Source organism: Zonotrichia leucophrys, chromosome 13, assembly GCF_028769735.1.
Source record: "Zonotrichia leucophrys gambelii isolate GWCS_2022_RI chromosome 13, RI_Zleu_2.0, whole genome shotgun sequence".
Classification (NCBI taxonomy): domain Eukaryota; kingdom Metazoa; phylum Chordata; class Aves; order Passeriformes; family Passerellidae; genus Zonotrichia; species Zonotrichia leucophrys.
Window position 1 is genome coordinate 11,991,370 of NC_088183.1, and position 25,401 is coordinate 12,016,770.

A 25,401-nucleotide genomic window follows, 5' to 3' on the forward strand; every position below is an offset into this window, starting at 1 on the left:
GTGGCCGTGGCGGTACCGCGGGGCGGTGCGGGCACTGCCGGCCCCACTGTCCCTGACAGCGCCATTGTCGCTGACAGCTCCCCTGCCCCTCACAGCCCCACGGTCCCTCCGGCCCCGCCCGCCCCGTGTGGGCCCTCCCTGTCCCGCGGGGCCGCGCCTGCGCCTTTAAATACCTGTGCTGGCCCCGCCCCCTCCGGCGCGCCCCGGCCAATCAGCGCGCGGCGGCGGGAGGCGCGTGCGTGGGGCGCGCGGCGGGCCGAGGGCGCCCCCCTGTGGCTCAGCCCGGGCGCGGAGCCGCGGTCGCGCAGCGCCGGGAGCCGCGGGCGCGGAGCGGCACCAGGCCCGGCCCGGCCCCGCCATGGTGGGCCGGGAGAAGGAGCTCCGCATCCGCTTCGCGCCGGGACGCTGCGAGCTCGTGGAGGTGAGGGCGGAGGGGCCGGCAGCCCGCCGCGGGGCGGCTGTGCCGCTGTGCAGCGCGGGGCCGGGCGGGCAGGCCCGGAGCGCTGACGCGTTCGCGGCGGGGCCGGGCCCGGGGGGCCGGGGCTGCGGCCAGAGGGACCGCGGGTACCTGAGAGCCGTGGCTGGGAGCGGTTCCGGGGGTTGGGTCCGTGGATATCCGCTCGGCCCCGCGGAATGGCCAGCGGGACGCGGCGCTCGGCAGCGCTCGGGGGTCGCGGCGCCGCTCTCGGCGGGCCCGAGGCGCGGGGAAGGGCTCGCAGACAGAACCCGAGTGCGGTGGCTCCGCGGAGCGTTCATTCCCCGGGGAGGCGCGTCCGTGCCCGCTGTCCCGGGCGGGGCCGGCGGTGAGCCACAGGTGAACGTGAGCTGCCGCAGCAATGAGGGCTGGGCGTGCAGGGAGCGGCACAACAACTTCTGGCAATGCCAGTGTCGATTCACCTGTCATTGCCAGCCTTCGGAAAGCCCCAGGCTTCGCCTTTTGCTTTCTGCGGCTGCAGGGCATGTCGGGGCTGAGAGAGCTCCGTCTCACGTTCCCTTCCCTGTAGTGACTTGGATCCATCGGATTGTGTTGCGAATCTTTTACACCAGTGGCTTCCGGGTTTTGGTGGCCATTCCTTAAAATTGGTGTTTGCAGTTCTTCATGTTTTTCTAAATAAAAATGTAAAGCTTGAAAAGCTTTATGAAGAACTCTGAAAGTACTTGTTTGTCGTTTTCAAGTTGAAATGCATCATGTTTTGTTCTTTTTATAAATTATACCGTTATTTTAGATTTTGGTAGCGTCTGCAAAGTGATCTGGTGTCTCATAAATGCTGTTTTTAAGTCTGATAATGCTGTGACTTGTTTATGAGACTTCTAAACACAATACTTTTTGTTGTTCTTGGCTAATTGGACACCAGATAACAATAAATGGCATGGTTTATTGTAAACCTCAAACCTCATAATTGTATGTTGTGGTAGTGGTAGAGGACCACAGAAATGCTGCTGCAGCTAGGCGATGTCCTGGGAAGGAGCAAGGCAGCATACAGGGGAAGAGTTCATCTGTTCAGGTTTTTTATCACCAGAATGTTAAAACTTTTGTCAAGAAGAGGTTCAAACTGGTAATTAGTTGGTGTTGGATACATGAGAACCATCTATCATTTGTCTTGCTCTTTCAGAAACAGGTGACTGGAATCGATTAGTCTTGCAGACAGCAGCAGTAGCATGCAGGCTGTGCTTGGTGAAAGCTGTGTTTGTGTCCAGTTCAAGCTGTGCTGCTGATGTAACATCCTCCTCACGATATGTAAAATAAACAAACTGAGATGAATGAGGTTCTAAAACATCAGGTTTTGTAAATGACACTTGGTTTTGGGTTGGTCACTTCCTACTTACGGAAGATATTCAGTGATCCTTTGATGTTTTTAGAGAACCTCTTGACTTTGTTCTGCAGCAAGTGTTGGATGTTTGTTAGTGAGCACCTCTGGCTGTGGAACTCTGATTATAGATTCTGTGACACTGTGCAGACTTTGCTAAGAGGAGTAGAAGAAGAAAATAGTAGTTGCATGTTCTTGTTCATGCTGTTCAGAGAGGCCTGGGCAGCCTTAAAAATGGTAAACCAGCTTGTGTTTTCAGGTAATGTTTAAGCATAAAAGTAACTTTTTGAAATGTCACTTGCTGTAGTCTGTCATTTTCAGGCAACTGTCCAGATGTAAATTATTAATTTTCATCTAGTACTAATGGGAATAAAGCTTTCATCTGGAGATTTAGAGTTGAGAAAAATTCCTGCCCTGTGCTGGGAACTTGGAACAATTGTTTTGGGTAGGCATTTCCATCGTGCCTTCTGCATATGCCCTTATGGAACAAAAGCTTTGTAACTTTATGGGTGAAAGACACTGAGTGGGAGTGATTGCTGTGCCTTCCTGGGCTGCAGTCAAAAAGCACCAGGCTGGTACAATGCTTAGAAATTACAGGGCTATTGAGATTGCATAGCAGAAAGCATTCTGTCATGTACAGAATTATAGTAATTTGTCACAAATTGTCCTTTGGTCAGGAAATCCAAGATCTGTGGGTTCTGCACACAAAGTTTTTTTCTGCACAGGCATGGTAAAGATATGCTTTCATTTTTGTTTTTAGCAGGTGGTTTTTGCGTTTATTCATGGCAGATACAGAAGGAAAGCCTTAAAGGGAAATAAAGATTGCAGAAACAGACATGGATCTTGTGTTTGCTGTGTTGAAAACCTGATGTTTTAGTGAGAGGTGGGATGAAGTTCATGTGTGCTGATGTTCACAGCTGTCCCAAGTACCAAAGGGAGCAGGAGCTGAAGTACAGCTTTAGTCTGTTGTATAGATTGAGAGCTGAAATTGTCAAATTGCTTCCAGATGCATTTTGTAAAATTTACAAGAGATCCATATCTTGGTTTTACTTAGTATTAGACTATTGTGTTGAACAGCAATTAATTACTCTTCTCTTTGATAATAGAATTCAATATTTTAATCACTACAGTAAGTTATGTTGTATTGCTGTACCTTTTAACAGGCACAGTCTATCCAGAGTTATTTGTTGAAGGATTTGGACCCTATGTGTTAAATCTTTTGGGTCTGTTTTCTAAAGAAGTTAATTCTTTCCTTTCAGATTGCACAAAGTTATCAGCTTTTGAATGAACTTAAAATTCTGTCTTCACTAGTGGTTTGGATTGTTGTAGAAGTAAATTAGTTTGTCATTGAAGTTTTGTTTTCATTACCTTTGACTATGTGGTTAAATAGTTGACTGGCTGCAGTCCTGCCAGATGTTGGTGTTGAATGAGGCACTCCAAAAGACTCAGGAGAATCTTTTTGTAATACAGTAGCCTTTGACTGTAGTTTTGCATACTTTTAAAGAAAAAACAGTACAAAATTAGAGTAGAAACAAAACTTTTCCTGTTGTCATTTCCCTAGGAAGATGTTGACGTTCCCAGCAGGCGAGTTTTGATCACTGGTGCTACGGGACTTCTTGGCAGAGCTGTGTTTAAAGAATTCAATGAAAACAACTGGAACACAGTTGGCTGTGGATACAGGAGAGCTCAGCCCAGATTTGAACATGTTAATCTTCTGGACTCTATTGCAGTTCATGACATCATCCATGATTTTCAGGTAAGTTTCTGGAGTATAAATTGGATGGGAGGGGCACTTTATGTGTGCACTGGTCAGCTGATAGTGCTGCTGAGTTCTGGGCTGTGAGTGGGGCTGGTGCTTGGGCACAGCTCTGACAAAGGGGTGTGCTCTGCCCCACCCAGAGCAGAGGTTTGCTCTGTGGGTACAGACAGCTCTGGCCTTTGCTGTGCTCACCACAGGCACAGCTGTACCTGCAGCACACTGCAGAGGAAAAGGTACTTTTGAGTTATTGACACAGCAATGTGTCACTATGCAGTTCTGGGGAAGTGGAGGAGTGTTTAAATACAACAGCAGTAACTCTGTGTAGTGTGCAGTGTTCACTGTTTTTTCAGTCTGAGTGCCAAGAGGAATATGTAAAACCTGAAATATACAATCCACTATTCTATAAAATAGTAAATATCATCTTAATAATCTGCAAAAATCAAGTAAGCCATGTGTAAATAGCTTACCTAAAAATGTTTAGTAGCCTTGTGTGTATGAGAAATCTATTTTATGTTAATATATATTTTACTATACAGAGTTAAAAAGAAAAAAATCCTCACAGCTTCAAAGTTGCTGTAAGATTGATGCTACTGAGGATCATAATTTCACAATTAATGACAAGTATTTTTCTTATCTTAAAACAGCATGTTTTTTTTCTTTTTGAAGAGATACTAAGGGAAAGGTGTTCCTTGGAATGCCAGAATTAAAAATAACAATTTTTGTTACTTAATTTTGCCTGAGGGGTGTCATCACTAGAGTTAGGGTGCAACTGCCATCTCTTGACATGTTGGTTGTTTAAAATTAGTCTTTAATTTCCAGCCTCATGTTATAGTGCACTGTGCTGCTGAGAGAAGGCCAGATGTTGTAGAAGGTCAACCAGATGCTGCTTCTCAGCTCAATGTGGCTGCTTCAGCAAACTTAGCAAAGGAGGCAGGTAAGGAGATCATCTCATGGATTTGGTGTCTGGTTCAAATCCTGCATCTATTTATACAGAGGCATCAGTACAAATAGTGCAAGTGTTAAAGTCACTTCTGCCATCAGTGTGCTGTTGATCTGTTTGCCATAAGAGTAGTGTGCACAGCTCTGTGAAGGATCAGGGAACAGACAGAGCAGCAGGAATGAATGTGCATGGAGGATGAGATCCTTGGGAGATTTAAGGGTCTAGTAGGATTTCAAAGAAGGCATGAATTAATATAAATTATCTATGAATATTTTCTTCCTAGCTGGAGTTAGAGCATTTCTGATCTACATTAGCACAGACTATGTATTTGATGGAACAAGCCCTCCATATAAAGAGACTGATGTGCCAAATCCCCTGAATTTATATGGTAAAACCAAACTGGAGGGTGAGAAGGCAGTTCTGGAAAACAATGAAGGTAAGACACTCAACCATTTTTAATACAGGCTTTCTATTTTTGCTCAGTTATTTATTAGCTTAGTAGGCTCTTAAGTCAACGATCGAGTTGCAAAACCATGGAAACGAAGAGAAGAGTGTGATTGTGGGTTGGTCTCCTTGCTCATGAGCAATTCCTCTTGCTTATACCTGGACTAAAGCTTTTGTTTCTAACCTGTTCCTATCTTCATTCATGTTATTTATCTCTTCCTGATGGACATTCATAAGCCTTTGTCTATTGTGAATCTGCTGTTCCTAAGGAAAGATGAAATACTTTACTCAGTATATAGCTGCAGTAATTATGAGGATGCATTACATGTGTTGTCAATGTATGTTTACTTAAAGGAAAAACCAGACTTGTGATTCAGTAATAACACAGCTCAAATCAACACAGAGCCTCTTTGGGTTTTGCTGTATTATGTATACCAACAGGCCACCCATTTTGCTTTTACTCACCTACACGCATCATATTCCTGCTTGTAACAAAAGGTTTAATTGCATATTTATGGCTTTAAACAACCAGATTTTTAAAATTTGTTTACATCTTTTCTTAATGAGAGTTTGACACATGAAATATACAGACATAATTTTTCAAGTTCTATTTAAGGGAAAAGAGCATGTTCTCTTTAATTTAAGATTTAATTCTTGTATAAAAGAGAGATTTGGCTGTTTCTAGGTAGTGCACTGTCAATATCCAGTTACAGATTATTAGGAAAGAAGCACTTGTATTTTATCAAAAGATCTGAAGAAAGTAATTGCAGTACACATGCAGAACAGGCTTCTGATACTCACACTGTGGTTCTGTGCTTCCCAACCAGAGAACCAAGCTATTGATAAATTAGTGTGATGGTCTTCCAGTAAGTAAACATATGCTATGTATGATGGATTTGGCATTATAGTAAGAAACAAACTTTGTAAAAAAAATACTTTTGATAGGAAAAGTCTCATTTAAGTGAAAATAAATTTAAATGACAAGTTATTCACTCCATCTCTAGGTTAAATACCATCTCTGAATTTGACTGTGATGCTGTTTGCTGCCTGTTGTACACTGGCAATGAAGATAAGAGTTTACCAAATGCAGGGATGTGTGGGTATCCTGCTAGAGCCTTCCCCCAGCTCAGCACTGCAGTTTGGTTTCGTAACCTTTTGGAGCAGGATCTGTCAGGCAGCAGTGTTTGCAGCAGTGGAGTGTTGAGGTGGTGATGAGTAAAGGGTTTGAAAAGATGAGTGCTCTTGATTCATACAAATACAAGTATTTTCCATGTCCTGGTGTTCCAACCACTAATTTACTGATACAGAGTAGGTGGAATTCCATTGGTCAGATCTAACTGTGAAGAACTGCCCTGTCCATTTCTGTTGTAAGATGCAAAAATCTCCAGTAAATGGTTTTAACTTTTTTTTTAAAGATACTTTACTTTGGTTAGAAGGGGATACATACTTATAAATATATATGCATAAAGTCATGCTTAGAGAACTACAAAGTGTCAGGAGGTGCTCAGAGCTGTTAGTCATGAGGCTGATCCTCTCCACATCCCAGAGAGCTGAGAACACCAGCAAGGCAGTTGTCTGCTCAAGAAATGAATATTTTTAAAAGAAGTTAAAAATAGATGTTTCAACCAGTATTTAAAGAGAAGAGCATATCTGCTGAGTGACCAAAAAACTGCATCTAGAGCAGCAGGAAATCAGTGTTTTGTTGGGTTTTCTATTTGTTTTTCTTGTCTAAGTACTTACTCTGGTTTACTTCTCTGTGAGAATAATTTCTGTGTTAGCTTTTTCTGTTTGTCTCTCCAGTAGCTATAGCATTTTCCTCCAAGTATATTAAGAATGGCAATGTTTTGATGACTTCAGCTTCTAATTTCAGGTCAAATTTTTTTGTTTTCTCTTTCAGCAAAACTATTACTTTTAGGTACTTTGTCATAGCCTTGGATTTCTCCTCAGAGACTTTTTGAGTCTTCATGACAGAGATAGACTAGTATGATGTATTCCATCATAAAATATGCTTCTCTTTGCATTTTGTTAATTTTCAAATCACTGTCCTGGAATCTAATTGTTTACTATTATTGTGTTCTGTGAACCTGTTCCTTATTTGTCAAGCTTTTAATTTATTTCAAGGTTCATAGGGATTTTTTTTCTGGTAAATAATATCCTCCTTTTTACAGGAGGCTTCTGCATGATGGGTGAAAAATCTTTGTAATTTATGCCTAAATATGATGACCTGGGATTGGTGGGAATTTTTCTCCTTGCTCTTACCCAGAGGGGAGTGCTGGAGAAACTGCACAGAGTAGTCAAGATTTTTAATTTTTTAATTTTTGTTCTAACCCACACAGGCATCTTTATGTAATTAATCAAAACCTGTTAACTTTCTGGAAATCAATGGCATAAATGAAAATAAATAATAATAATACAATAATTTCTATAATCTTAGTGTTTATAAACTGGTTTGGATATAAATTAAAATTATATTCTATGAGCTAACATACTGCTTGCATTTTATTTGTGATTTGTAGATGCTTAATCAGCATATTTCTTAACACTTCGATTTTTCAGATTGTGCTGCAACATTGCTACCCACCCATGATCTAAAATATTCTTTCTTTTAGACACTGCAGTACTTAGGATTCCTGTCTTGTATGGGGAGGTGGAAAGACTGGAGGAAAGTGCTGTGACAGTTATGTTTGATAAAGTGCAGTTCAGTAATAAATCTGCCAACATGGACCACTGGCAACAGAGATTTCCTACCAATGTCAAGGATGTAGCAGCTGTTTGCAGACAACTAGCAGAGAAGAGAATGTTGGTAAGAATGGCAAGAAATGAGCCTGTGCAAGGGGAAAACAGTTGGAGTTCTCAGCTTTGCTTCTGAACAACTGAGAACTGCACATCACCTGGATTATTTGCATTTCTGGAATGCTGGGAGGGAGGGAGGAACTGGCTGTAATGTTACAGGATCTGTGCATGATTATGAGGGTGTTGTGGTCTTTGGAACAGAAGTGGTTAAAGAGATTGGACAGAACCTTGTGAAAACTGTCTTGAGTCTCCTGGTATAGAGGAGAGAATTAGAAATGCCAACTTATTCTGATATGCTGTTAAAATTGCTAGTTTGAACTAAAAAACCCATGTGGTTGAATGTAGTTCTCAAAGATGCCCTTGTTTATTGTATTAACTACACTGAAGTGGCCAAACAATGCCCCTGGACTGAAGCACTTCCTTGTATTTGTTCACCACAGCACCTTCAGATTACAATCTTTGCAAGGTAACAGAACCAAACAGCAAACAGCCACCTTTATGTTTTCACACAGTAACTTTGAAAACATGGACTGGACTTGTACAGGGTTTGCAGTTTAACATTCAGAATGTGTGTGATGTCTTTTGCCTTTGTTTTTGAGTAAGTGAACATGACAGAACAGCTGGGTTCCTCCTCCCCAGCTCTTTGACCTTGCTTGGTTGGTGGGCAGCTCCTTTCCCTCCTGTGACACAAACTGTCTGTGAAGTCAGGTCAGATAGAAGTAACACCGTTTTCCAGTCTCAGGTTCTCTGAAAGGGTACAGATGTTTCTGCAACACCACTGAGGTGCTCTAAGATGCCTTTTGAGATAGGGTCTTGCTGGATGCTAATTCTGCACAGTTCTTGCACAGGAATTAGCCTGAGGAACAGCTGACTGCCTCCTTTCATCTGTGTTTCCTCTTTCTTCTCTAGGACCCATCAATAAAAGGAACCTTTCACTGGTCTGGCAATGAACAGATGACTAAGTATGAGATGGCCTGTGCAATTGCTGATGCTTTCAACCTTCCCAGCAGCCACTTGAGACCAGTAAGTGATGTGCTGTTGGACCAGCAGGCAGAGAGCTGTGCCTGATTATTACAAGTAGCCGGTCTCCCACTGGCTGTACAAGTGAGCTTCCCCTTCAGGACAGGCTGTGCATGTCCAGCACAGCAGCTCTGGAGCTGAGGGCACTGGCTGGTATCAAGCTCAGGACAAAGGCAGCTGCTTTGACCTGCTGAATTTGCAAAGTTATGCAGTCAGTCACCAGTTTCCCAGTCTATAGTGTAATGGTATTTCTGCAGAAGTGTTCTCCTTAGTCACAAGCAAATCTGTACTTTTATGTTAGATTGATAGGACCTTAACATGAAGATAGGGCTCTATAAAAGCTGTGCAATGCCCAGATTTATTTCTGAGTACATGCACTTAAGAACTGCAAATTATTTTTGCTTTGCTTAAACCACTCATCCTGCAGTTTTATTGACACTTGAGACTACTCTTAAAGACATACTGGTCATGTGATGGGCATATGACATGTCAAGAAGATTCTACCTATGTACAAAATAAATTCTAAGGATTATGAATTGGTGAACATTGGAACTGAAATGTGACTTGGAAGATGGAAGAAAAGCAATGGAGAGCATTTAGTCTTAATTTTTTCTGCTCAATTGTATTTCTCTTCAAGACATGATTGTCTTCTTATTGATCAAGACATGGTTCTGTTTACATTCAGGAATATTCCTTACCTTGTGATGATACAGAGTGAAAATATTAATAAAATGTGGAAAACTACAAATAGTAGCAGTAAAGAGAGTGAGAAAAAGTTGCCTTAAGACAGTTCACGTGGCATGATGGGTTGTGAAATAAAGTTACCTATATAAAAGCAAATAGCAAAAAAATCCAAACCATATAAGCCCCCAGAAAACAGAAGGGAGGAAGCAACCATACCTATATATAAAGCTGGGAAGAAAAAAGTTCTAATGTACATGTACAAATATTTTTCTGTCACTTCTGTTTACTTATTGCTGTGGGGTTTTTTTTTTTGTCTCTTTTTCTGTTTTCAGATTACTGACAGTCCAGTTGTGGGTGCTCTTCGTCCCAAGAACGCTCAGCTGGACTGCTCCAAGCTGGAGATGCTGGGGATAGGGCAGAGAACACCATTTCGAGCTGGGATCAGAGAATCACTTTGGCCTTTCCTTGTTGACAAGAGATGGAGACAGACAGTCTTCCATTAGTTTGTAACTTTTTTTAGTAAAAGTATGGTATGTGGCACTTTTTTAAAAGAAAAAAAAATAGTTTTGTATGAGTGTTCTTAAATTGTGACATTTATGAGCTTTCATTTAATTGGGTAAACAAATGGTCTTGCACTAGTGAAACTTAGCCTAAAAAAAGTTCAGTGACAAAAACTGAGCCTATTTGATGTCATGGATTTTTTCCTTCCATTTATACCAGTCTAACTTGCTATCTGTTCTTGGTGGGTTGAGGTTCTTAGTAATGAGTACTGTGTGATGCTAAGAATGACTCCAATCACTTGCTGACTTAGTTTTGGCTGAAATGTTGTTGATGCTTAAGGTCTGTGCCATTGTTGTATATACCATTTCTCTTCATTAAAAGACATGGTCAGTTACTTTATCACCAAAAATCTGAGGTTTTTGTTTTTAATTTCTGAAGATGGTGTTCTTAGGGAGTTAAGCTGAAGTAGGAATCCTTAAATGTTTGTTTTGCCTGAGCTCTGATCAAAATGTTTTTTAAAAAAGTGAAACTTTATTTTTGCAATTATCAAGTGTACTTTTTATGCTTGAAATATTTTCAGAATGTTCTGTACATTGAATGCCTGCAGCTTTGTATTTGTACAGTAAGTTGTATGCATTTGTTTTCATGTGACTTATAAAAGCTTGGGGAGGGTGGGGACAGTGAGCAACCAATAGTTTTCAATTGGGCTTTTTTTGGGTGGGGGATTGGAGTTGAAGGATTTTATTTTTTTCTGGGTGGTTGTTTGTTTTTTTGTATGAAAGCACAAAATATCTTGATCCTTCCCTTCCCTTTTTGGGGACAGCATTTGCAACTTGTTAAATTAATGGAAGATGTTTGTTAGTCAGTACATGGGAGATGGAGAGGAAAGTGTTCAATAATTTGTAGCACAGCAGCAGCTTTTGCACAGACTGTCAGACCTGGCACTGCAGTAGTCTAATATAAGAGAGTCTTTAAAGCTGGACTCAATAGCCAGGTAATGTGGAGGAAGAACATTGTAAGGCTTTGCTTTGTTTTGAAGTTGTAGAATCCACAATATCAATGTTCTGATATTGCTAGAAGATTATTATAAAGCTAGTAAAAGGTCCAGTTGGATGGTCATTTGTTTTTCTGAGGCTGAAATGAAGGGGAGGGAAAGATGTTCAGATTTTTTTTCTTTAAGTGTGTGGGGGAGACACATGCAAAAATAGACCAATGAAGGTCTTGTAAGGGTGAGCTTTACATTCAGTCATTTCATTTCAACTGGCATATGCTAAGCAGTCATAATCCCAATCTGTTTTAGTCTGAAGTCCTGATACACACATGGTAACCTATCTCCAAAATGACAATAAATATATATTGCCAGCATGAGAAACAGTTGTTGATTCTTTCTTTACCATCAGGATTTGTTTATCTGAATCAGAATTGTTTGCAATTCTTCTTGAAATCTGTGTGCCCTTTCAATGCTGGAGATATTTCCTTCTTTAATTCAGTAATTATTTCTGGACTTGGATTAGATTGGATCAGTTTCTCTGTCAGTGTCACTGCCTTGGAGATGTGATAAATGTACACACCAAAGATGCAGAAGGTGTTGAAAATGTGAGCCCTGAAACATCTTGGACCTCAGGGCTGGATCAGGAAGATTCTATGTCCCTTTCCCTTGCAGAGAGCAGTTTGACCAGGAGTGAAAAAAGGATGACTTCTCTCCCAAGTGAGAAGAGTTGGGTATTTTACTGGGAGGACAAAATTAAAATATTTCATCTTCTTTTTCCACACTGAGCAAGTAAGTCTCATTATCCAGTTGTACCCTGTCGGAGGGGATCCATGTCCTCAGCATCCCCCTTGGAGACTGCAGTCTTGAGGCATTTTGCTACTGGACAGACACCTTGGATGACATTTCCCTCCTTTGGTTATAGAAGTCTAAGACAGCACCAATAAATACTGCAAGAGGCAGTGGAACTAACACTGTCATTTTCCAGTCACTTTAAAGATAGGCTGCTGTTGAAATAACTTCTTATACTCTTCCCTTTTTGTTTCTGGCTCCATGACACTGGAGGTGTTTGTGTTCATCCACAAGGGCCCAAGAACTTTTAAGGTCAAAACAGTTGTGCTTGCATGAGACACAGTCCTGGTGTTGGGAGGAAACCATGGCCTCTTTTACAGAAGCAGTGCCAGTTTCTGCCAGGTTAGTGCTTGTGAAGTATGGCAATACAGAGTCCTGCTCCTGTCCCCATGTGAGGGTTGTTGGAAGTTCATACTCATTTATTCACTGCTGTCTGTCAGCAGTGGGCATAAAGGAAAAAAGTCACTGGTTGTAAAGTGTCATTTTCTGTGCAGGCTGGGGATGATGCTGTGGAAGCCCAGCAGAGCAGGAGCTGATGTGTGTCTCAAACACCAATAGCAGGACGGTTGCAGAGCCAGCCAAGGGCCACACAGGGGTTGGGCAGCACTTTCCTGGGACAAGTGTCCTTGTTCTGGCTGCTGGACATCAGCACAACACAGAGAGCACAAGCATGGGAGTGTGACCTAGAAGTGGGTGTATAGTTTTCAAAAAGACTCCAAAGCTCTCTGACCCATTTCTAGAAAGGTTTAGGAAAAGGGACTGCAGGGTAATTAATTTGCATAGAAAGTGAGAAACTCATCTCTAGGGCAGGGAAAACTTATCTAGAGAAAGGTATCCCCACCAGGCCCAGGACTCAGGGCACATCAGCTGGAGCAGCACTGGAGCCAGGACTGGTGATCTCCCTTTTTCCGTCTCTGCCCCTCTTTAATTCATCTCTTTCCTTTCACCCTACTCCTTTATGCAAAACCCCCTGCCATGTGCTTATATAGGAGGTCAGGGACTAACTGGTATCAATTTCCATGCCAAGTGTGTAATTCACTAATAAAACTTGATAAGCTTTTGCAGGCCTTCTGACTTTTGTCATCCTTTACAACCACGAGTAAGTAATTTGAGGAAATTTGGTTGGTTGTGTCTGAAGGGACTGCATGTCTCTCCAGGAGGCTCAGGAAGCACCTGCTTGTGGAGAGCAGGATGGCAGCAGGGGAACAACAACTGCTCCAGAGCACCTGGATGTACCTGCAGAGCTGTGACTTGTGCCTGGGGGAGCACCTGGCAGGGCAGGTAACACAATCTCCCATGATATCAGTCATTTCTGCCCTAATGTGCATGAGGCTGTTTTACCTTAACTCACTAATGACATAAATTATCCAAGTTTTAACTATTCTGATTCCACATACTCTGTAATTAAATTGAAACTGAATGTTATTTTAAGTGGCACATCTTCATTTAAGCTACTTCCTTCATGTGTTTACTTTACAACCAGTCCCTCACATACAAAACTGCTTGTGCATTAGCAATTACAGTATAGCAGGAACTTAAATGAACTGTAAAACAAGATGAAAATATATAGCCTCCTACAATATCCACTGGGTTTGATGAGCTTTTGGACTTGAGAGATGCATTGAATGATGAGCTTAGTGCTGTCTTGAGGCCCCCTGAGTTGCAGCTTTGAGGTCAGGGAACTTGTGGCTTTGCAGTGTTGCTTGTTTACTTTATAACAGCTTTATTCAGTTGCTTGCCTGAGCTAGTATTTAATTAAAACCTTAGAGAAGTGAGACTTCTGTCTGAAATGGCTCCTTTATAACCTGAAAGAGGTCTCTTGAGTAGGATTGACTGCTCAGTGACACTGACTTCCAAAATAATGACTGCTGTGTAATGTCATAGGGCATTTGCCAGCATGAAAAAATGTCATTAATAGGTATGGAAAAGAAAAAATGTGTAGGCAGCAGGGATTAGGAATTACATTAAGAAAACTATTACAGAAAAGATTTCTCTCTGTGCTTAATGTTTCACTGATTTCAGTAGGGTTCCTTCCCATGCTTACATTTAAGTACAGGATAAAACTTCTAAGCATCAGTGCTTGGGAGTACCTTGATGAGAGGTGAATAAGGATACAGATTATGGACTTCCATGTATTTTTAAGTTTTGATAGTACTCTGTTGGGGATACTGTAATTCAAATTGGTATCAAAGAGTGCAGCAGTTAAGTTCCAAATCTTTTCACTGCAGTCAGGCAGTCAGTGCAATCACAGGGGATGGACCTGATGAGATCCCCAAAGCCACTGCTCCTACCCCAGCCCAGTGACCCTCACGCTGAGAACTGCTCTCCTTTGTTCATCAGGAGACAAGTCCAGCTCCTTCAGCTTCCAGAAACCTGATTCACCCAGCTGTGACATGGGGGCACTCCTGTCGGTGCCTGCATACCCCACAGATCTAAAGGATTTCTGGAGGATAATGTTAAACTCATGTAGAGGAAAAGAAGAGAAAGGTTTATTAACAACGAGTCCAGACAAAAGGAAGGGGACTGTGAAAACACTGGCTCTGAGCCTTTCCCAAAACACAGCAAAGGACTCTCATCTCTTCCTTTCTTTGGGGCAATACAGGTGGAGTTGAATGGAAGTTCAGCAAAATACCTTTGTATCCGGGCTTTCTTTTATTTTTGTTTTAGTTTCAGATGTCATGTTATGATTGGTCTCCTTCTTGTTTCATTTTTGAAGAGAACTTCCAGTAGGAAGAGATAAAAACAGAAAGCTCAGAGTATGGAAATGAATGACTGCAAGGGGCAATGCAGGAAACAGAACAAATACTGAACTGATGTGAAAAACACAAGCTCATGTTCTTAACAGTGGAGTGAAAGGCTCAGAGGCATGATTCAGACCACCAGGGTACACTGCAGACACATGTCAGGCCCTGAGGGAGCCACTGGCCCTGCAGCCCCTTGCCCTGGGCTGGGCTTGCTGCAGTGTGGGGCCAGTTCTGGGATGGGTTCAGGGGGAACAGCTGTGGGAAACCTCCCCGGGCCTTTTCCCCAGTGCCCGTGGTCACTGTCCCTCCCCTGTCAGCTGGGGACACGCTGTGGATGAGGAGCTCAGCCCTCCTGCCCCTCTGGCTTCCCCCTGGCCAGGGAAGTAAGAAAGCCTAGAGGAAAGAAAAGGCCTCTAGGCTGGGTGAGATCACTGAACCAACTTAGAATGTTTCCCTTCTTGAGTCTTAATGGTGGCTATTTTGACTTTTTCTTTCTAAAGTGTGTGTTTTACTGATAATTTATTAAAGGACAAAGCACAGCATTAGGCACCAGTGAGCATCTAATAGAAGCAGAAGGAGGAGAAGAAGATTGAGAACACTGTGGGCTTGTAAATCTGATCTCAGCAGCAGAAAATGCATGGAGAGCAATTATGCACACAGAACATTTAGATATATGTAATTGCTTAAGGGGAGTCAGCATGGATCCTGGAAAAGAAGATTAGGCAAGATAAATGTGCTTGGCAGCTCTGAGTAGGCAGGACAGCTAGAGTGGATACCATTTATCTGGATTATGGGGAAGGAGGGGAAAATTTCCTAATTCTGCATAAACTGAAAGATGACTCATTTTCCAAGTCCATAAACATAGCTTGAGAAAAGGAAGCTGGTGGCCTGGGTTATGGCAGGTAGAGACAACAGGCATAAATATCATGTAACACTTCTACAAAAATTCCCCATCTGATTTTCATACTGCTTAGTGAACCCCTGAGGCTTTGTGCTTCTCTCAATTGCATTTAAGTAACCCCCACTGGCTCTGGGACTGTCCTGACATAACCTGAGCCAGGGCAGCAGTTTGTGTGGCAGGGGCTGGAGCCTGCATTCGCCTGGGGATATCCACTGCCACAGAAGTAGGGATACAGCCTGGCACCAAGGCACTAATTGAGTTACCCATTTTAAGATGTAGTGGAACCTCTTTTAAGATCACATGTTGCATTAACTCAGGGGTGGAAAGGACTGGATCTAGGACAACTCTCAGGGCCTCCATTTTCATTTCCATCTCCAGCAGCCATTCTTACGATTTCGCTTTTATTCTACATGGAACATTTCAGAACTTAGAGCAGAGCAAGGACATTTTCACTTTTGAATATACAGCTGAGCTGGAAAACTCTTCACTGGAGATTGGACTCCAGTGTGTTTTTCATGTCTCCAGCTGGAGTGGTCACAGACGCCCATCCATGGCACATTCATGGCCTTACAGCTGCTGTGCCACCACTCCAGAGCCCGTCCCCAGCACTCCTCAGGAATCAAAACCAGCTGGAGCTTTAAACTCAAGTCACTGCAAAAGCTCATTTTCATTCTGCACTGAAGGCTTCACCCAGTTTACACAGAAGAATTAAATTGATCAGAGCGCCTTTCACAGGAGACAGCCTCATTTCTAGCTCTCAAGGGAGCTTTGGGTTTCTTGGGTGCTTCTGGCACTGGGGTAAAATATTTACATACACTGGCTACCTGCTTTGTGCCTCCCAGACATGGTGAGCACTTCTGTTCCAGCTGTGCTTCACAATCATTTCCCTCCACAAAATAATTTTTGTACAAACCAATCCTCAGTCCTGAGGCACCTTTGCTCCTCAATCCATACTGCAGATTTGAGTTAAAATAGAGCAACTTTGCAAGACTGTTTCCCCCATTTTTCCCTTCTGGAAATGAACCCCTGGGATGTGCACCACAACCACCAGCTGAGGAGAGCTGAGGGTGAAATGGAGAGCTCAGATCCCTCACGGGGGAACAGCCCATGAGCTACAGTGGGGTGCGATCTGTGCAAAGCCAGTGAGCCCCAGATGCTGGTTGGGATAGAGCCCCACTCCAATGCCCAGCCCCAGTGCTAGAGCAGGCACAGCCATTCCCGGAGGATTCCCCAAGCCTGTTCTCGAGACCAGCCTGTCCTGGAAAATGTGCTATCTCCAGGAATATCTGTAACACTTCTCTCATGAAAAACCTGAATATTTTATGTGTGTTGAGGTGGGTGTGATTTTTTGGTTGTTGTTGTTTGTTAGTTTGGGGGGGACATGTTCCTGATTCTGTTACTTTCTTTTTCTGTTTGTTTCTCTTCATTTCTGAGTTTTTGGCTTGCTTTGTTTGGGTTGTCATCTTGCTTAATTACAGCTCTCTCTGCGCTGCGAAAGAGACGGAATAGACTGAAACTGAAGCAGAGCAGCAAAGATGGCTTGCAACCACCTTTCCTTTTCGAGTTGCCTACTTGCTCCAGAATCAGCGTTTGAGAGCGGAGGCGGTGTTTGCTTTGACTCCAGAACCTGTCTGGGGCTGAGAGCCCTGCCTGTGACCGGAGCTGGCTGCGCTGCTGCCGCCACAGCGCTCGGGATGGGGACAGCGGGCGGGACAAACCCCGTGCCCACCATGGCCACCAGCCAAACACAGCGGGGACTGCGGGAGCGCTCCCGTAACCAAACACAAAACCGGCCGGGGACAGGAACGGGATATTGGGGAATGCCCGGATTTGCCTCAATTAGCCAAACACCTGGGCGGTCAGTGCCGGGGTGGGATGGCGGGGCTGGATTCCCTCGTTTGGGACAATTATCCGCACCCGCGGTGCCGGTTCCGGGGGGATATTGGGGCTGGATTCCCCATTTGGGACAGTTTTATGCACCCGCGGTGCTGGGCTAGATTCTCCGTTTGGGACAATTATCCGCACCCGCGGTGCCGGTTCCGGGGGGATTTGGGGCTGGGTTCCCTGTTTGGGACAATTTTCCGCACCCGCGGTGCCGGTTCCGGGGGGATTTGGGGCTGGGTTCCCTGTTTGGGCCGAGTTTCCGCACCCGCGGTGCCGGTTCCGGGGGGATACTGGGGCTGGATTCCCTATTTGGGACAATTTTCCGCACCCGCGGTGCCGGTTCCGGGGGATTTGGGGCTGGGTTCCCTGTTTGGGACAATTTTCCGCACCCGCGGTGCCGGTTCCGGGGGATTTGGGGCTGCGTTCCGCGCTGGCCGCGGTTCCCCGTTTGGTGCAGTTGCGCAGCGCGGCCGCCGGAGGGCGCTGCTGCCCGCGGTTCCCCGTTTGGTGCAGTTGCGCAGCGCGGCCGCCGGAGGGCGCTGCTGCCCGCCCGGCGTGTCTCGGCTGTCGAAGGCAGAGCGATTCCTCGGTTAAACATTTCCATTGTTTATTATTTCTTTATTATTTCTTCCTGTGTTTGCATTGATGCAAGCGGCCAAGCAGATGATTTATCTTCATTTGTCAGTTTGATGGACTCGTGCTAATTGCGTGAGTGGGGCGCTCGTTTCCCCGCCGATGCACGGCTTGTACAACAGGTGATGTTTAGCTGCTGGTGCACATCACCTGCTGGATGCTACCTGCCAAACCTGTCATTAAGATTTCAGGTGTGTTTTTATACAGGCAGAGTAAAATGGCTGGAGGCAATAGGATCAGTTTTTGGGGGGTGTGTTGTAATGAATTTACTTGCTCCTTTTCTGCTGGATGGCTGAGAAGCAATAACAGTGCCCAGTCTGAAAGTTTGTGTGCCATCAAGTTTGTGTAACATCATTAACATGATGCTACACTGTAGCTTTCTCAACTGGTAAGAAAATCCTGAACACAATTGGTTTGGGAGTTTTCTTGTAAAATATACTGTGAGAAAAACTCTACAAGATTTAGTTTTGTTTATGTAGCTTAAATGTAAACAATCTCATTTTCATAATGTGTGAAATTTCTCTGTTTTAAGTGGAGTGTTCATCTGCTTCGTCTGCAAGTGTCAGTTATCATACATGATGACAGAAGTGCATTAATAAGGCAATCAGGAACAAAATGCCAGGGCCTTCACGTTCTGTCTCTTGACACCCTGAAATCCTGGTGTTTGGTTTTCACTTACCATGGCAGATTGCGTAAGCATTGAAAAGAAATGCTCCTAATCCTGAAATGCACTTTCGACCCCTTGTCTTTGACCCTGACACATGTTGACATTGGAAATTAAATTTTGGCAGTTTTGCTGCGTTCAGTAAAGGGGAGTTTGCAGAGGCAGACAGGAAATCCATTCCTACTCCGCAGATTTATCACAAAAATGCCGAAAGCAAACAACAAAGCAAGTTTGCTTTACTGGAAACAAACTCACACCTTTGCTCTTTCAAAGATCCTGTTTACAAGTTAAAGCCATGGCTCAGACTGTCTTTCTTCTTAAACTACCAATCTATAGGTGCTGCCTGGAGGCACTTGCAAAGGAAGAGATCAGGAGATATCCGGCTGCTATCACGGTCTAACAGAAGCACTCGATGTTCTGAATGCTGGATGATTGTGTTTCAGTAGTCGGAGAGCCTGGAGAGCTGAAGCTGAAATGGAGGCACAGGTGTGCTGTCACCAGCAAAATGATTGCTCTGTGCAGAAAATCTCCAGCTGACGTTACCCAGACCAATAGAAATCTTTCTGGCTCAAAGTATGTTCCCAATCAGCCTATTAATGGGTTATATAATAAAAAGGTTCTAAAAAAGGTCAGTTGAAAGGACTCTTGATGTTACCTTGCTCAAAGGCTCTGCCCATGCTTGGAATAGAGCTGTGTTCAAAGTGGTGTTGAGGCACAATTGGGTTCAGCTCTGGCTGTTCCATTAGCAGCCTGGCAAGAGATTGGATGAGATGTTAGGAACTATATTTTCTTCTTGGAGGAGGGGAAGGTTTTGAATTTTGTTAGAATTAAACTAGGTGCTGTGAGGCACAAGTAACTTTATTTTTTAAAATTTTTTATTTATTTTTAATTCCTTAATGTGATTGGATCTGTGCTGAACATTTTTCTATGTTACAGGTCATGCATGACACAAAATTCATTGTGGATTGCTTCTATGACTGTTGTCAGCGTGGAATTCCTTCTCAGAATGGACCCAACCTGTATTTGGAGAGAATTAAATGAAGTCATTATAGATGGTGAAACAGACCTAGCAATGAAAGTGTTATGAGAACATGACAAGAAATTGCTCCTGTCACATGGTGGTTGTGAAAGTTAATGCACAGAAAGAAGAAAGTGATGAAAGAGTAAAGGTTTAGATTTGTTATGCTGGCTAGAAAATAAATGCAATAAGTTTGTAGTATAATTGGGAATAAAACCCGAGTATTTTGGTGCCCAGTTCTGCTCTCTGTTTGCTGGCAATGACTAATTTGAATTTTGGCACTCTAAGAAAGGTGTATATGGAGGTGATTTGTTATGATTGCTGATAACTTGTCGGGTATCCACTGGGCCCTGTTGTTGGTACAGTTTCTGGTGTGAAACTCCATTTTAAATACAGAAACAGATCCGTTAAAAAGAAGCAAAAATTTCTCTTTTTTCTTTCTGTCCTGTTAACATTTTCCCAAACTGTTTCCTCTTTCCAGAAGATTTTTTTAAGTTAGTGAAGTAGGCACTGTGGTATCAGGACACCAAACAGAAGAGAAGCTCCAAACTTTTTATCCATGGAAGCTGCTCACAGCTGCTTTTTACTCTGCATTGCCTCTTGCTGGCTGGTTCTGCACCATCACTCCCTCACATGGATGTGTTTGTACCATTCTCAGTTATGCCATGGCATTTCTTATTTGTGACAGTGCTCACAGGGTTTTCAGACTGGGGAAGAGACGAGGATCTGACTCCATGTTTCAGAAGGCTGATTTATTATTTTATGATATATATTACATTAAAACTGTACTAAAGGAATAGAAGAAAAGGTTTCATCAGAAGGCTAGGAAAGAATGATAACAAAAGCTTCTGTCTCAGACAGAGCCTGAGCCAGCTAATTGTGATTGGCCATTAATGAGAAACAACCACATGAGACCAATCACAGATGCACCTGTTGCATTCCACAGCAGCAGATAACCATTGTTTACATTTTGTTCCTGAGGCCTCTCAGTTTCTCAGGAGGAAAAATCCTAAGGAAAGGATTTTCCATAAAAGATGTCTACGACTGTTACTGGCAGCTAAAGATCACCTACAAATATTATGGAAATGCACGGGTATTGTTGCAATGCCTCACCCTAAGGTTTGCTCAAGAGCAGGTGCCTTATCTTTAAAATCCTCTGGGTGGCACTGAAGCCTTAGATATATCTACTGAGAGTCTTCTTTCGGGTACCAAATCCTATTATCTAGGTTAGCTCATCTGTATTCAAAAGATCAATGTTGCATTATTACAAAGATCCTTTCAAGTGTAAAAAGGATGGCACTTCATTACAGAAAGTAAAAGAAACTAATCAAACTTTCTTGGTGAAATCATTGACTTTTTATAGTAAAGGGCAAATTTAAGAATTTGAAAGTCCGAAATGTAAGAGTCTTACAGTTGAGGCTCTGTGCTGCTCTAACTTAAATCTTCTGTAGCACAGTCCTTGGATTTTCACATAATCTGGAGAAGAAAGTGGTGTGATGTAACTCTCCTGATGGCTTCTGGCTAAGCCAAGTTGCCATTTGCCCTGCTGCAATCTGATATTCTGTGTTGCTTAGGAAGTGTCCAGCATGCAGAGAGAGTCTTTAGATGAGATAATCTCTTTGCTGAGGACACTTAGTTGTGCCTTAGCAGATATTCAGTTAACCTGAAATCATAATGTGTTCGAGTCCTTACCTAAAATGTCTTTTAGCTTTGTACAACTTGTCATAACAAATACTTGAGTATTTTTCCCCTTTTTTTGTTATGTTTCATTTGTGGAAGGACAGCACAGAGTTATACAGTTTCCTGGTTTATTTCTGATCGCCAGATCTCCTGTCTCATGTCTCTTCCTTGTAGCTTTCCAAATGCTTTGCTACAGGAATGGTTATTGCTGCCTTGCATTGCCTGAGGAGAGATCCAGGACAGAGCTCAGACCCCTGAACTTCCACTCCTCAGAGAGCTGGTGCTGATCAGCAGCTCCTCTAGAAACACCTCACTCCCAGTATTGGTAATCACATTTTTTTCCTTTTGCTTATTTCCTTGCCTGATTAGGTGACTTGTGTAGCTCACCAGCCATTGGTAGGCCTTGCCATTGAAAATTTTGCTCAGAATTCCCTTTTGTTGACTGAGTACTCAGTTCATTTTCATGAATAAATCTCCAGCATCTGATCATCCACAGAAATGAATATAAATGGATTATGAATGCAGCCAAATCAAAATTCAGCTTTAGTTTGCATGCATATTCATGAATGTTTCTTCTCACCAGCTCCTTTCTCACTGACAACAGGCACGAGTGGAGCTGCCAAAGGTCAGTGCAATAGCAGATCTCAGCAGCACTTACAGCAGATCAGTCCAACCAGCTTGTACCAGTTTGCACTTTGGACTCTGTTCCTGCTTCTCCATCACATCTCAAACAGTTTTACACTTCCTTTGTGCAGGGAGAACTGGACTGGCTGTTTTGTGGTCAAGGTGAGTTTGACAGTGGTCACAGGGGTCTTAGGATGAGGTAAGAGATGAAGGTCTGACTCCTTGTTACAGAAGGGTTGATTTATTATTTTATGATATATATTACTTTAAAACTACACTAAAAGAATAGAAGGAAAAGTTTCATCTCAGAAGGCTAACTAAGCTCAGAATAGAAAAGAAAGAATGATAACAAAGGCATCTGTCTCAGACTCTCTGTCCGAGTCAGCTTTGCTGTGATTTGCCATTAATCAGAAACAAGCACATGAGACCAATCACAGATGCACCTGTTGCATTCCACAGCAGCAGATAATCATTGTTTACATTTTGTTCCTGACACCTCTCAGCTTCTTAGGAGGAAAAAATCCTAAGGAAAGGAAGTTCATAAAAAGATGTCTGCGACAGGTGAGGTGTTGGAGACTGCAACCCTGAAATAAACTGTAATTAACATGATAACCCAACTACTCCATCCTCAGTACTTAAAGGTGGTTGCTGGAGAAAACTGAGCATAAAGTAGTATTTACCTCAAGGAGGGAAAGAAACATCTTTGCTTTTGTGTTAGGATGGGTTCACCTGGGGATTTCTTGAGATGAGCTCAGCTGGTTGGAGCTCTGGTGTTGATAATGCTGAGATCGATCCTGCCCCTGGATCCCTCTATGGGCCATCACCTGAGCTGGACTCAATCATCCTTGTGGGTCCCTCAAACTCAGAATATCCTGTGATTTCCTGTATTTCTGCAAACAGCTGGCATTGTTTGCTATCACAGACGAGGGGCTGGATTAGATGAGCACTTTATAGTTCTGAGGTTGGTAGGATTTTTCTCTTTCTGGAAATACTGGCAACAAATGGACTGCATAGGTTGTGCAAGGCTATCAAAGGGTAGAAATGTATTGGGCTGAGGTTTCACATTATTAACCATGCCATTGGGGAAGATTTGTAAGAGCACATACAAACCTAGTTAGTAATTATTAGGTTATTTCTGGTAAATAATGGAAGACCACAAAAAAACAATTTATTTTCTTTAGAGCTGATTGTATTTGCAGATTGTAATGTGATTTGTAAATTATGTTAGATGTGCTTTTTTTCTCTACTCTTTTTTTTTATTATTATTATTATTTTTGGTGGGTGTTTATATTTTATCTAGTTTGCTGAGGTCATTTAACAGTTCTGTTACAAGTGTCCTTGGCACTGCTGTCCTAGAACAGAATGTAATAAAAAAAAGGAAATGGAAATATCTTACTTTTTCCCCTCATGGCTTCTGTTTGCCATTTCTGTCACTGATATTGCAGCTTTAGAGGATGCAGAAGTGAAATCCTCTGCCATTTCACCATGACTCAGGAAGGCTAAAGCAGACTGCACAAAGCTATCAAGCTGGATTGCAAGCCTTTTCATAGGGCTGTTTTCCTTACATTTCAGCATTTTATTTGCTCACCACATGTCTTGACTGATCCATCATCTTCAGGTGTTGATTTCAATGGAAACACTGTGCTTGATCTAAAGAACAACACAAATAAATGTGGGTTGTATCAGTAGATTTTTTTTTAAGGCTCAAAGTAGTTGTACTATTCTGCAAAAATTTAGAGGAAAACAAGTTGTTTAGGTTTTTTTCTATAAACGTATGATATTGTTATCCATCCTTTGTAAAATATGGCTCTACTAAGAAGGGATTAAAAATATTTTTTGTGTTTTTAGACATCTTTTTCTGACTTAGATAAGTGACTTTTACAAAACCTAATGAAGACCAAGATAGGCACAGCTGGCAAGTGAATTCATTTCATTTCATAGTAAATAGAGCTATGATTTTTGACTATTTATATTTTAATATAAGAAATTAATCTTCTACCTAGGTTTTTAGTTCTTAGGTTTATTGTTGACAGCTTAAAATTTGTCCTGGAACTGCATGACTTTTCTTCCTGTGTCTTGATATTTCTGGTGCTGTATCCCATATGAATTGGAAGAGCTCACTTCTGCCAGTGGTACATGGCACTAGGGCACTCCATCGTCAGAGGGTACCAGGATTCTGTATCTCAAATTCTTAATATTAGCTTTACTGTTGGGAAGCACTGTATTTTAATTTAAAAGTTCAAAAGTTCACTCCTTGGGTTCAAAAGTTGCTGCTTGGGGTGTTTGTGGCATTATAAAAACTCTGTGCCTGATGATAGGTTTTGAAAACATTAAGAGCATGTGAGTAGTTCATTATTAGATGTTCATTTTGTTCATCCATGCCCTTTCCTTGGTGTACCAGCCCTGAGTCAGGGCCCAGCCACCCTGGCACTCACAGCCAGCACAGGCCAATCCCCAACATCAATTTTCTATTCCCTATGCATTGGTGAGGGAGTTTGAGAGTGGAGTCCTAAAATACCTTTAATTCTGGTTAAGACCTGTGTCTGACTGCAGTTAATTTTCTTCTTCATTATGATTTTGACTCAGGTGGCCCTGAGTGCATCTGGGTTTCCTGTTAATCCCTACCAAAAAAAGTCACACTGATGCATCCTCATATTCCATTAAGCCTGTCTTCCCATCACTTTATCTCATTAACTGCTTGATCAATGTCAAAAAAAGAATAATCTTTCATTAGCTCTCAACTTCAAAAGACTCAGATTTTCAGATCAAACAGTTTCTCAACAGCTGTATAAAAGTCTGTAAATCCAAGAGGTTAACTTCAAAGAACACCTTGTGGGTGTTCTGAAACCAGTTGACAAGTAAACAGTAATTTATGACCAAAGATGTACTCTAATGAAATGCCTTTAACACCGTGGGTAATCTCCTAGTCTTCCCCTTTTTATTCTAGTGGGTGGTTCCTGCACTGACAGCAATACAAACGGATGGCTCAATTAGCCATTAGTGCAGTGATGTTCTGGGGTTTTTACTGTACCATTCTACCAACATGCTTAAAATATGCTTCATTAGGAGTGAGAAGCTACTCCCAGAAAAAAAAGGAACAGCCAGAACTTTATTTTCACTTGCTTGTATGGCCTGTTGAGCTGGCCAAGTTGAATTTGCTGGGCTGATGTGTAGAGCAGCAAGGCTGAGCAGCAGCTCATGGTCTAAGGGGAAGTGAGTGGGAAGCTGGGAGGAAAACCTGAAGTTTCTGTGTTATTCCATACCCATCTTATAGGGGTAGTAATATAAGGACTGTTACTTATTCCATGGCTCAGGAGGTTCAGCTGTTCCATGTGCAGAAACTCAGGAAGTGATTTGAGGGAGGATTTCCATGCAGAGCAAGGGGTGGCTGGGAAGAGAATCTGGGCTTTAGGCAAGTCCTGCCTCTTCCCAAATGCCTGACTGAGAGCATCAAAGGAAAATTG

The 25,401-nt window shown here is 42.7% G+C and overlaps 1 protein-coding gene and 1 long non-coding RNA gene across 3 annotated transcripts; both read left to right on the forward strand.

Annotated features, from left to right (window-relative positions):
- The first annotated feature begins 268 nt into the window (after window positions 1-268).
- Window positions 269-11,321, forward strand: MAT2B (methionine adenosyltransferase 2 non-catalytic beta subunit). The gene is made up of 7 exons (XM_064725176.1): window positions 269-421; window positions 3,370-3,564; window positions 4,387-4,501; window positions 4,791-4,943; window positions 7,561-7,754; window positions 8,654-8,767; window positions 9,781-11,321. The coding sequence occupies exons 1-7, from the start codon at window positions 359-361 to the stop codon at window positions 9,949-9,951; spliced, it is 1,005 nt and encodes a 334-aa protein (XP_064581246.1). The 5' UTR covers window positions 269-358; the 3' UTR covers window positions 9,952-11,321.
- A 5,879-nt stretch (window positions 11,322-17,200) lies between these two features.
- LOC135453836 (uncharacterized) lies at window positions 17,201-19,928 on the forward strand. 2 transcript variants are annotated; one of them, XR_010441958.1, is made up of 3 exons: window positions 17,201-17,292; window positions 18,952-19,188; window positions 19,552-19,928. It is a non-coding gene; the product is annotated as an uncharacterized LOC135453836 (long non-coding RNA). The 2 variants fall into 2 exon arrangements; XR_010441959.1 differs by lacking the exon at window positions 17,201-17,292 and adding an exon at window positions 18,065-18,142.
- The last annotated feature ends 5,473 nt before the right edge of the window (window positions 19,929-25,401 follow it).

Coding starts and splice junctions, on each gene's coding strand:
- MAT2B (XM_064725176.1), top strand. CDS start 359: ATGGTGGGCCGGGAGAAGGAGCTCCGCATCCGCTTCGCGCCGGGACGC. Junction 4,502..4,790: donor AAACTTAGCAAAGGAGGCAG/GTAAGGAGATCA, acceptor TTTTCTTCCTAG/CTGGAGTTAGAGCATTTCTG. Junction 8,768..9,780: donor CCAGCAGCCACTTGAGACCA/GTAAGTGATGTG, acceptor TTCTGTTTTCAG/ATTACTGACAGTCCAGTTGT.